This window comes from Phaethon aethereus, assembly GCF_964289735.1.
Source record: "Phaethon aethereus genome assembly, chromosome: 1".
Taxonomy (NCBI): domain Eukaryota; kingdom Metazoa; phylum Chordata; class Aves; order Phaethontiformes; family Phaethontidae; genus Phaethon; species Phaethon aethereus.
Window position 1 is genome coordinate 56,589,391 of NC_138575.1, and position 13,077 is coordinate 56,602,467.

General features: G+C 41.6%; 1 protein-coding gene across 1 annotated transcript in view; it reads left to right on the forward strand.

The window, feature by feature from the left end:
• Nucleotides 1-1,294: 1,294 nt before the first annotated feature.
• Nucleotides 1,295-13,077, forward strand: part of LOC309409937 (putative RNA-binding protein Luc7-like 2) — a gene marked incomplete at both ends in the record, with an annotated part of 34,008 nt that continues 22,225 nt past the window's right edge. Inside the window, 2 exons of the mRNA XM_082006205.1 lie at nucleotides 1,295-1,355; nucleotides 11,584-11,678. Coding sequence (XP_081862331.1) covers nucleotides 1,295-1,355; nucleotides 11,584-11,678 — 156 coding nt within the window. The remainder of the gene's footprint in view (nucleotides 1,356-11,583; nucleotides 11,679-13,077) is intronic.

Genomic DNA, 13,077 nt, shown 5'->3' on the forward strand with positions numbered 1-13,077 from the left:
GATTAAATTGATCACAAGGTGACAGTCGTTGACAGCTTTTGGGCACTAGGTGGCAACACGATGGTTACGAAAGGGCTAGTCGCAAAATGCAGGCGTTAGTATAGATACTGTGAAAACATTCTTTTTAAGACTGGATCTTGGTGCTCTGTAAGTTGAATTAGCTGTAACATATAACAGTGACTGGAGTTTCCCTAAAAAGGGGGCATTACAGTAGCTTTCCTCACCAGTGCAACTGTATTTGCACTTGGCCGCTTCAGAGAACGGAGCCATTAAAATAGTGCTGAATGTCAGTCAAATAAAGGGAATTGTCTTTAAGGAGCATATTCTGTCAACGCTAGCTCAGACGTACCCATTCACCCCCACTCCTACCTAGCCCAGCATGCACCCACACGTTTCATAACTCGCTCCTGTCACTCGGTGCGCATCCCAGCAAAGGGAAGACGTGCCTGTCCCGGGGATGAGTAAGCGGGACCAGGCTGCTGGGATGTAAGAGGCGTCCGTCACATAGCCCATATTTCCCTCCTGCTTTGCGTTAATTTCAGCTCAGTCACGTGCTTTGGCACTTTAGAACAAACCGTCGTTGAAACTTTTCCGGTTGGGTTTCCGCTCAGAGAGGCAAGAACCCGGGACGGGCCCATAGACACACACACACCCCCTCCCCGGTGCGACCGCCGCCCGCGCCCTGGGGGTCGCTCTCAGTGGGCGCAGCCGCTGCGTCCGAGGCCTCTCCGCCGCCACTGACCCGGAGACCGAGACGTCACAGCGGCTACGCGGGGCCGCCCGGCCAATCAGCGCGCCCCAGAGGGGCCCAGATCGGCGAAAGACTCGACGGCTCAATCAGAGACGTCGCCGAGCTGTGCGTCACCGGCCGAACACCGCACGCCGTGACCAATCACCGGGCGCCAAGGCTCGTCCGCGCTGACGTCGCGGAGCGGACGAGGGGGCCCAGGGCGCGTGCGCGCGGGTTTCCGTTACCGCTGGCGCGCGCGCGTGGCAGGCGTGAGAGGAAGCGGGAGGAGCGGAGGGGGGAGGGGAGGCGAGGCAAGGCAAGGCAAGACAGCGGCGGCGGCGGCGGCACTGAGGCCGGCGCGAGGCAGGTTTCCCGCTCCGCCTTCCACCGGCAGCGCGAGACAGAGGCAGCGCCCGCTTCAGCCCGGCGGCCTCGGGGGAGCGGCTCCGCCCGGGCCCGCCAGTGACGCGAGGGGGAGGGCTGAGCGCCGCGCCGGGCCTCGGGCCTTGTAGGCCGCTGTCGGCGTGACTCGGCCGGCCGGGCCGGCCCTCCCGCGCGCTCAAGATGTCGGCGCAGGCCCAGATGCGCGCCATGCTGGACCAGCTCATGGGCACGTCCCGGGACGGTAAGTGCCCCCCCGGCCGGGGCGGGGGAGGGGAGGAGGAGGCGGAGCCGCCGAAGCCCCTGAGGTCGCGGCGGTACCGGGCAGGCTGGCCGGCCGTTCACCGTGATTGGCAGGCCCGGCGCCCGCTCCTTGCCCCCCCCCCCCTCGCGGGGCGGTGCCTGCCGAGGCTGTGGGTCGGTGGCGGGGTGGGGGCCTCCGGCGCTGCCGCCCCCGGGGCTGGGGGGAGCCGGGCGCCGCCTGCCCCCGCGGAGCTGCCAGCGCCAGGCGTTGTCCGGGCAGCCGGCAGGCTGTGCTGCCGCTTGAGCTGCAGCTGCAGCTTAAGATCCGTTCCCCGCGGTGCTTGGGGTTCGCAGCGGTACCGCGCCGGTAAAGGCGCGCCCGCGGACCCGTCCTGCGCGACTCACTGCTGAGGGAAACAGCAGTTTGCTAGACTCAGATCACGGCGGGGGGGGGGGGTGAACCAAAAAATCCCCCCAAACGGACAGCCGCTTCTGTAAAGCAGTTTGGGTTTTTTTTTATTGTGCGTTGTTGTAGTTTTGTCTAAAGCGTGACCCAAACTATTCTGTCAGTCAGCAGGTGGGTATGGCTGTTGCTTTCTGAGAGAGTGTAGTTAAACCCAAGTGGACGGACTCTTTTGAAAACAAACGAGCCCCAAATAGCTAACTAAAAGCTTAACATCTGGAGTCGGTAATCCCAGGAGGGAGATATTAGATGAACAGTCAGGTTTCAGATCAATCTGCGGTCACGTAGTGAACTGAAGATTTTCGCTGTGTAAAGCTTCTCAGAGTTTTTGTCAGGGAGCCTGGCGATCAGCGTGAAAGTGTGAACTGGCAGTCGCCCATGAATCCAGATAGTTTGAGGTCTGCTAGAAAAGAGCAGTTCCTGTTACGGCGTGTAGTATTTTCTTTATAAACGAGAGAATACTGCACCCGAGGGTAGACAGCAATTGGAGATTATTTAAATGTTCTACATGTTGTACTCGCTCTTGCAGATCTGTTACATGTTTGTTGAAGCTTCATGCTGAATTAACGGTTACCTGTTTTCCCATGCACCGAGTAGGATGTATGAACTGGGATGTACCTTGTATGTGCCGGTCATCTGTTGGTACTGGGGTAATGTGATCTGACAGCTTTTTTTTTTTTTTAGTATAATCTAGAATTTTAAATAAATGTTACTAGTTTTTGCATACACAGTATATCATGAATGTTTTCTGATAAGTGCTTATAGTTGTTTTAAACAAAGGCATGATAATCTCATTGGAAAATTACTGTTCTGCAGAGCAAGGCTGGTTAGTGACTAGTCATCATGCAGGATGTGACTTAGGGTGGTTTTGTTTTGCCCCAGAAGTTTTTTCGAATGCTTCCTGTGGTGGCTGTGTGTGTCTTAAGTGCTTGGCAAAGTAATGTTGTGCTCATGAGAGTCAAGTCTTTCCAGTGTTGGCACCAAGATCACTGTCTTGGAGCTACCTAAAACTATAAAGAACGTTTAAAAGAGGGGGAGGGCTATGCTGATTTATGAATGTATTTTCTGTTGGGCGATGGGGGAAGAGTGATTTACCTGTGACAGCTGTTTAAAGATGCTAAATGGCTATTAAATTTAAGATTCAAACCAGGAAAAGCAATTTCATACTAGATTTCCTTATAGCTTTGTGAGAAAGCAGTTATTTTATTGGTAATTGTAGTCCCCCCACCCACCCTGTAATTCCCAAACTGCTTGTGCTGAACTGTTTAGAAACTAACTGGCTAGAGAGGAAGCATTTAAATGAAATTGGCAGGATGGGAAAGGATAAGGAAAAAAGACTGTTTGCAAAACTGGCTTCCATTATTGGATTAAGTGGGCAATTGAGGATCTCGTTGTAATACCATTCTAGTTTAAAAAAAACCAAAACAACCCCATGGAGCATTACTTAAACTGTAGTGTGCACAGGGATTGAAAATCATCCTTTTCTGCAGAGCTGGTACTTAATAAATTCAAGGCCAGGCTCAAGGTCATTGAAATATTGCCAGCCTTGAGGGTTGTGCGGTTTGGGGTCGTTTGGTTTCTTATGTGCCTATCACCTTTGACAAACACTCTATTTCTAGTAATATGCAAATTGCAGCTTTTCATTAAAATGTGGCAATTTTTTGATTTCTTGGTAGATCGTAGCTCTCATTTCACCATTTGTCTCCATTTCCTTTGATTTTGCTTACCCTGGCAACACAACAGAGTTTAAAATGTTTCTAAAATAATAACCTTTGTTGGTCATGCTTGTGTTTTATGTTGTTAAAAATTACCAAAGTGCTTTTTAATTTCCTGATTAACGGAATTTTATACTTTATAGAGTTTGGGGATTTTTGCTTTGTTTTGGGTGGGTTTGGTTTTTGTTTTTTTTTTGAGGAGCCTATAATGTGCAAGTTCAAAATTCTTACCTATATTAGAAAAGGCAGATAAAACATTTGATCTGTTCAGTGGGACTAGAACAAGCTCAGAGGTAAATTCAAAGCCAATGGTGGTGCCTGAATATGCAGTGTGTATTACTTTTGTGGAGCGTATAATATCATTAGTACAGAACAGGAAAATGCTCTGAAAATGGTTTTGAAAATTCCACAATGAGATGCTCAAATACGGTTTTAGGAGATGAGCTGTAGGCTGCAATTTGTGAACTTTGTGCACACTCTTTATATCTGGTGCCCCTGGGGCCAGAATGGAGAAGCTCAGAGGACGTAGTTATTAAATGTTTCTATGGATTTGCTGCTAAGCTCTGAGAACACCTAAAAAGCACAGTTCTGTATTGGTCAAATTGATTCAGAAAATACCCACTGAGCGGTAAGAATATTTATGAAAAATAGACTGTGTTAGTAAGGAGGCTTCTCATTTCAAACAGAGTTGCTCAACGTGTGGCTGTCGAGAACAAGGTATATGGCTCCAGGCCTGCCCCATGCCATATCCTTTCTCAGAGGGCTCTGTGCTTGCAGGCAGGGAGAACTGAGAGCTTTGTGACTTGCTTTGGCAACCTGCTCCCTCCCTTGTCTGAATTTTGGCAGTGGGATAGATGCAGTTGTAGTCACATGGAATCTCTCAGCGTGTGATGAACTGCTGCCTGCTACCTGCCAGGATGTGATGTTCAGGCAGCCTCTTGCCAGCTGCAAGTGTCCCAGTGCCCTGCTGCTTTGTGCTTGCCTTTGCTCATGTGACAGGCACCTGACAGAGAAATGAAACAGAAGGGACTTGGCAGATGCTCTTCAGGGGTTTCCAGTGAGTTGCAGTTCTTAGAATTCATCTGGGATATCTAAAAAGCATTTGTATTTTTAATGTCAATACAATGAAATTATTCTGTAAATGGCAGGAATGGTTCTGTTACACACCTGGAAAAGCACATTATTTAAAAACAAGTGTGTGGGGTTTTTTTAATACCTTAAGTATACCTAAATTAAACTTCTCTTGCACACTTCTCTGACAAGAAGTGGAAAACTGGATTGGATGGGGACCATGCCAAATTTAAACGACAACAAAAAAAAGTGGCTTAGGTTTTGAGGTTAGTAAAAAGCTGAACTAATTTAATGCAGTCATGGACTGCAGGTTGAAAAAAAAAAATCTTCTCTGAAATATGTCATTCGAGGTACTGATAACCTGACATACTTAAATAGAGAGGCTTAAATAGAAACTACTGAATACATAGTATGCGTTTCCCAAATCTTGAGAAATAAGGAGTGCTGAAGACCAGGTGCTAATCTTGTGTACTTACATATTAATGTTTTCTTCATGTTGTTGTTTTACTGTTAGCGGTTAAACTAAAGGACTTTTCTGTCAATAGTTAAAAGGTTAGTTCAAGTTTAATTTATTGTTGATGACCAGAGCTGCAGGAACTTGTCACTCAGAAGTATTAGGAATAAGCTGATAGAAAGGTGTGATTTTTATTTTTTAAAATACTATTTTTCAACTATAAAATTGATTAAACTTTTTTTTAATAGTATGCTTAGGTAAACCCTGTTTTTGTCATCACCATTCTCTAGAAAACAGGAGTGAGCCATACAAGTAGGACTATAATTGGTTTAAATAGTAATTTACAAATTGAGTGAAATGTTAACTATTGATATTAGTGCCCCAGGAATTCCCCCCTCCCCCCCAATATACCTGAAATGAGCAAAGATTGCCAAGTTTTCTTTAAAAGGCCTGATTGCAAAGATCCTGTTTTATCTTAAATCGGTTTACCTTGCTCAACTGGTTCATTTTCTGCCAGGTCGGTTACCTGCTCTGCCTTGCCGCATGAGTGCTGGAGTCAGTGTGAGCAATCTGTTAGAAGCAGAGGGCGGAGCAGGATCATTACTTCTGATAGTAGTGCAGACGCGACTGGCCCAGGACCAACACAACATCTTGAAACTGCCAAGACTTGACTATTGCAAAGAAATGTGGTGATGGTTCTGGTTTTGGGTTTTGTTTTTGTTTTGTTTTGTTAAATAATTGCCACTATGTCAAAATTAGGTTATAGTCCAGAAACATGAAAACTAGCAAAGTTAATGAGATTCTTCTTAAGAGACAGGTACGTTTGTGTGTGCTTCTGAGACTTACATGTGGTCATGAAAATGTTCTCCCAAGCATCCTAACAAATTATGCCATGTGACTAGCAGAAAAATCTTTGGAGCCTTTAAATATACAGAACCCTGATGTATGAAGTGCTGATCAGTACCTCTTTTGCTTCACCTGCTAGCTTTTTGGGCTCAACTGCTGTGTTTGGAGTCTTTAACTCAGTTCCTTAGCTGTTACTAGCAAAGCACTTTTCTTCTTCTAGATCATCATCTTCCAGCATTGAAACTTAAAATACCTTTTTTGCATCTGTTCACATCAGTTTTTATGTTTTGCACTAGCCATTTCTGTTATCCTTAGAAGTGGTTACTAATGTGTGACTTTTCTGTCCTTGTTTGGGAGAAGTTGAAGTGACACCTCTGTGCTTAGCTTAAAGTCATCCTGTTTGTATGTCATCATGTTTGGTGACACCCTTTATGTGGTAACAGAGGTGCAACATAGAACTTGTAATCCATTTTTTAATTTCTTTGTTTCCATATGGGGTTATTGAAGAGTTCCCTGTGTACCTAAGGATGGGTTGTGGGTTGAGGTTCGTATTTTCAGGGTACATAGATTTTGCTTTCCACTTTGCTTTCCCCTTGTAGGTCGAAGGTAATATGTGCTTTTGAAGTCAGTTTTCATTACGCTGTCCATTACTGGAGGACTCCTAGCCATTTGGGTAGCTTCAGGCTGAGAGCCAGGTTAGGGAGCTAAAGCCTCCTCTGAGAGCTCTTTTTTTTCAAATACGGATCAGCAGCAAAATAAAGGGAGAAAAAAATATTTTGTATACACGAATTTCTGCAAAACCTATGCAAAACGTTGAACTGATACTGGCCTAGAAATATGAAAGTAGTAGCAACATGCAGACTTCATGAAAAGATTCTTTTTTTGTCAATCGTGAGCCAGTCAGAAGACTTTAAGAGCAGTGATTGTGTTTGTGAATTGTGTGCATTTGCTGGCTTTGTTGTAAAGTTCTGGTACTTTAGCCCTTAAAAATGAGGGGAACAATGAAGGACTTCAGGAATTTTTCTACCCTGGATTTGGGGCACTGTATGAGATGGCATTTATTGAAGAAGCAAATGAGCACATTCATACTTCATGGAACAAATACAGGAATGATTTTCTACTTGTAATGTGTTAGCTAAAAAATAGTTTCATTATATTCTGCATTCACAAGTATTAATTCAGTCATAGTGTAAACCAGAAGCAATCCAGCTTAGAAGTGTATTATTCTAAAGGTGTTATGGTAAAGATGCGTCCAGTGTTAGTGACAAGAATATCAGAATTGACTGCCTGTTCAGTATGTAGCAGGAACAGGATGTCTGTGACTGCGTAAGTCTCTATTAAATAATGATGCTCAATACTTGTTATACAGGGTTTTCTTCGCTGATTAAATTTGATACTGGCACAGGTTGCCCAGAGAGGTGGTAGATGCCCCATCCCTAGAAACATTCCAGGTCAGGTTGAACGGGGCTCTGAGCAACCTGATCTAGTTAAAGATGTCCCCGCTCATTGCGGGGGGGTTGGACTAGATAACCTTTAAAGGTCCCTTCCAGCCCAAACTATTCTATGATCCTATATGCAGTCTTCAACCTGATCTTCCACCCTATTAGTAGCTCTTCATGAGTAAAGCTTTCGGAGTCTCTTGCCAACATGTTGGGACTCATGCTTCAAAAATTTGCCTGGAAAGCTGAGTTTGGTTGATATAGCTTGATGAAGTCAATGGCATGAAAATAAAAATGCACATTGTTGTCTTTGCACAGATTGCACCTTTACTTTGTGATTGGAGGTTACAGTTGGACTATAAAGGGTAATTCTCATCAATGCACTGGGATTATATATTAGGATACATCGGTATATTAGGATGCATCAGAACAGTAAGAGATGCTGGATCAAATAAATCATTGTTACAAGCATGTTATAATGCTAAGAATTGTTGATACGTAAGTGTTCATTCTGCTGGTTTGTGATTAACATATACTGAAAAGGAATGGCATTGAGGAGGCTTATTAATAGGTTAGACTTGGGAGTTCAAAGTGAATTGTATAGTACAAGTGCGGATTGTGATCTTAACCTCTGGATCTTCCTTAATCAGCAGTATGCATTGGTTTTGAATATTGATGTTACTTAACATGCTATTACGTCAGCATGTTTAATGCCAACTAGAAAACTTCCTTTAGAAAGCTTACATTACTGCCGTCATCTCTTTAGTATTTGTGTCTCTCGTGTGCAGTTTCCTTATGCTTATAAAGGATATAAGATGTGTAAGCATAGAAATTTCCTTAATGTTTGGCTTTTTTTCTTGAATGTCTTCAATTCTGTTTCAAGGTTCTCCATTCATCAGGAAAGTAATCTCTTATAGAAATATGGTTTGAGCCAGGTACTTCAAGTAAAACTAAAGCTGCTGCTTCTTGAGGAAAATATATTTTTTCTGTATCTCCATAAAAATTTTATGACTTTTTTAATGGAGAACATCTAATTGGAAACACAGGGATGGCTTTACAGTAATAGATGTTGACTCCTGTAATGTCCTGGTAAATTACTTTGATTTCTTTAATGACCATGAGCCCTAAAGATCAAGTAGTTGAATACTCTGCTATTCTTCAGAGGCAGGGTTAAATAAGTTGCTATTCTGAGATAATTTAATTATTTACCTATTAAAATAGAACTTGTAATAAGGTCTGAAATATCAGTGATAGTGTCCCCTTTATAAACGTTTAAGGATGCTTCTAAAATTTAGATGACTGCAGCTACTTGGTACCTAGGTGTATTATTTTCTTCTTACAGAATATATAAAGCCTTTTTTAAAATACTCAAACATTGCTTAGCATTCACTTGATTGTTTGACCATATAAAGGGTGTATCAACCTAAGTACAACTTAACCAAGATGCTACTTCTCTTCGTCATCTGACATACTGCTGAATTCCTTGGCTTAAGAACACACCTATTCATGTTGTTTTAATTCTTAGAAGGCATATGCAAAAGTCTCTTTTGCTGCAGGCTGAATGTCAGGTGTACGGTGAATCTGTAGATTTTATTCCGCCCTCCAACCCCAGCAACCCATGTAGACCCTAGGTCGTCACCTGCTCAAGATGATTCATCTGTAGGACATCGGGAGAATGCAACTTTTGTCTTTGCCAAGAGGTCTGCACTATTTAGGGGTATTAGAGCTCACAAAATTCATGAAGAAGTAAAAGCATTTTCTTCTGAGGCTGTCAGACTCTGGAATGAGCTGCCAGAGGGACACAAAATTCGGACACTGTTAGGACATAGTATATGACACCTTTTTGATAAACCATTCCTTCTGAAACAGCGTAGATTAATTAAATAAATGCAAATGTATGAAACTGCTTTTCATAGGAAGAGGTAAATATCTGAATGTTCTGTGTATGGGAGCCTTTCTGAAAGTCTCTTAAATACTAGACCAGAGGCACAGTGCGGAAAGAATAAACATTTAAAGTGTAAATACGGAACGTGTTCTTGAGGCTGTCAATGGTCGGTTTCTGCTACTTTTTTTTAAATCTTTTTCCTATGTTGTCTTATCTCAGTTTGGTGATTGTGATTATCGTGCTAGCCACTTAGGTGAAAAAAGACTGTATTGGAGCTGTAGCATCAGTACCTAGTTGTGGTAGAGGTATGAAAAAAGCTACATCAAGATGTTGAGGTAATGTGTGTGAAAATACTGCTTCCCAACTTTACCTAAGGAACTATGAGTCTTTCAGCAATTTTTTGGTCTTGATAACTCCTTGACTCCTGATAGGTTAGTGCTATTAGGCCATCGGATGTCTTTTTTTAAAATACTTTTCTTGATTCTGTTCATTTGTCTTTATATAGAAGAATCTTTACAGTCAACATGTATTTCTAGATGCTGTGTTAAAATTGCTGGCAGAGTCTATTATTCTATACAAACTGAACAATCTGGCCCCTTGTTTTATTTATAAAGGTTCAATGTATCTTTGCCTGCCTACATCAATCTGCAAGGGAGTGTCAGAAAGGCCCCGCATTCGCCGAGCCGTGAGTTATCAATAACTTTTCAGATGTGTTAATGAATGTGGAACAAACGCAGTTATGTGTTTAAAAAAAAAAATGGATCCACCTCCTAAAAAGAAAGGAAAAAAACCAAAACTCAAAACTCTTTACTGTAGTAGCAGGCATGATTATAAAGGGATTGCTCTAAATTCCTAGTAGCGTAAGTATAACTAAGCAGTAAGGTCGTCCTCTAGAAAACCTATTGTTGAACTGCTTTGAAGCTGTCTTTAGCCTGTGGATTACAGGTTTTAACTGTTGCATCCCGCAGCAAATTAAGCATGTGGTGTTTTTGGAAACTTTTGTTTGCTTAATAATCTGAAACTTGGCCCATCTGAAAGTGTTATATACTAGCATCCTGTGCATAGAACTGATATTTAAAAATGTGATTACATAATGGTAAGAAAGGCTTGACTAATGAGAGAGGGGTTTTTTATTCCCCTCAGTTGTATTAACCTCAGTAATGAATTTGGCTTCTTCAATTGTTTACTAGTTTAAAAATTCTCAGTGTCTTAGGTCATGAAGCCATAAAAAACTTTAATAGCTGCAAAATGTATCTACATTCTTTAAAATATTTGATGAAATGGAGCTGCTATCAGAACTCACTGAATGTGAGCAGCCCTCCGTGCTTCAGTAATTCGCCAGTAGGTTTTCAATGATTAGAGATTTTAACAAGTTGTTACCTTTTAAAAAATGGATAAAAAGATACATCCCGAGAGAGATTAAGGTGTTTTATCATGCCTGTGTCTTAACAAGAAGAGAGCCATACCAGTGGTTTTTCCTCTGAATCTCAAATAGTGACAATTATGTTATGACTCAAAGGAAAACTTATTCCTGCCCTCCTCCCCAAAGTACCAGCTGGTTACTTTGTTCTGAAGACTTTAGGTCTTGCTCCAAGATGGGGTTATTTAAACGTGCAATTGGACCTCAGTGTGTGGGCAGGTTGATGCTTCTGCTGATGCAGGAACTACAACCTGCCATGATGAAGATACAATTAAGATGTTCCCAGCCCAACAAACAGCATGTAGAAAAGAAAAAAAAAGCTTATGATACGGAGATATGCAAACATCTCTAAAATAATTTTGCATATAGGCTATGTTCATATGTTTGAGGGTTTTTTTCAGGTTTGTAAGCATTTGAAATCATTCTTCTGCCAAGTCTTTATGCTACTCCCATCAGAAGTAAGAGGGTGCTTGCATCCTAGAGCAAAATCATAAAACGAGTATCAGGTGGGATTCGGTGAAGACTCAATGTGTATCATTTTGTGTTTATGAGGCTGCTTTTATATGCTGATTGTTGCATACAAATACATAACTATTTCATGCAAAATCTGAATAGAACGTTATATAGCTCATTTAACAAATGCTGTTGTAGCAAAGTGTTTTTAAGCTAATGCTGTCTTTCTGGTTTCAAGCACCTTTCACACTGCATTTTTGAAGGGGAAGAGTGAGAGGATTTTAAAATAGCATTATAGAGCAATAAAACATGTATTTGTGTGTTTTGTGTTATTTGGGAAAGAAGCATACAGTCTTTTAAGTTATAGTTTCCATAGGCCTTCACTATCTGACAGGGCAGAGTTAACGCTTTGCATGTAACCTGCAGAACGTGTCCAGCTTCCCCAGATTTCTAACCTGGAATGTGTTGATTTCTATATTGCAGGTGACACGACCCGTCAGCGAATCAAATTCAGTGATGACAGAGTGTGCAAGAGCCACCTTCTCAACTGTTGCCCTCATGATGTGCTGTCTGGAACTGTATGTAGCTAAATCTTGTGGTTTATTTAGATAAGAATGGAGAAGCTGAATTATATTTGTTCTTAGTAACGTCTGTTTTAACTTTATGTAGTTTTCAGCAAGTCTATCTAGTGCTCTGTGGTAGTTCAGAGGAATTTTTATAAACAACTAATTTACAGGTTATGAAGTTATTTTTTAGAAGTTTCCTGTTCTGTATGCTAATTATAACTTAAATTCATCATTATTTGCTATAACATAAATGTAAAATACATAAGGTTAATTACATGAATTGTGCTATAGTAAAGTTGTTTTTATGCTGGTACTGTTGCAAGTAGTGGGCAAAAAAGGGAAATATAATTTATACATAAACTGTGAAGTTATTTTCTTAAAATTTTATGTTGCAGTGAGAAACTATCCCACAAATACTTGTATACAGAAGAGAGGTGATCTTTCTTCAGAGATATTTTAGTGGAGACAATTGAAAGTTCAAATAATTCCATTTCTAGAAGCTGAGATATATTGAATGTGATAATGACACTGAGTGTACAACATCCAGTTACTGTGATATTTTCACAAATTAGAAGACAGTTTGAAAATCTCCGCTTATGACATACTAATAACTTTACTTTTTTGACTTGGATTTTTGTGTACTCTATAGTAGAGGTTCCTCTGCGTGAGCATAACAAACAAGGGGCTTTGACACATGCTGGTAGCTTTGTCAGTGTGCCTGTGCTTTACCTTGTGGTGCCTGATTAAGGTAGTTTATTCTTGTGAAAGGCAGGAAAGTTACATTGCACTGGTTATTTAACCTAATGTTCCATGGTGATAGAAGAATTGACAGTAGAGAGAAGTAGTATGATGATATGCAAAGTCTCATGTGCCTGCCATTCTTATCCTGTGCTTTGGTAGCTTTCCTTATTCACATTTGCACATTTTCTTACCCTATGGCAGAGGGGAAGATAAGTACTGGAAAACCTGTCTTAAGGATTATTTGAGGCATTATTGGTTCTCTGTGCTGTATCATTCCAAATGGCTAACTTGAATGGAGCCTTTAATGAAATACAGAATGAAGTTCATTTGTAAAATCTACATACTTCAGTTTTCGACTTGGTAACTGATTTACCTGTCACCTGGCCTCTAATATGCTTTCCAAGTAGCTGTGATTTTGCATTAACCATAACATTTTTGGTTCATCAAAGGTCTTCAAACATGCATGCATGCACGCACTAATTCTGTTTTACAAAATTTGTCACTTGTACTGACAAATCAATAACTATAATCTGTCCTTCCCTCTTCTTAAGAGTCCCTGCAAAAGTAGGTGCAACTGTAACTGCTAAGCAGCACAGGAAGAGACAAAATAAGTAGTATTTGAACTGAACTAGAGAGCTTGGCATTTTTCTTAATAAAAAAGGCAATGGAA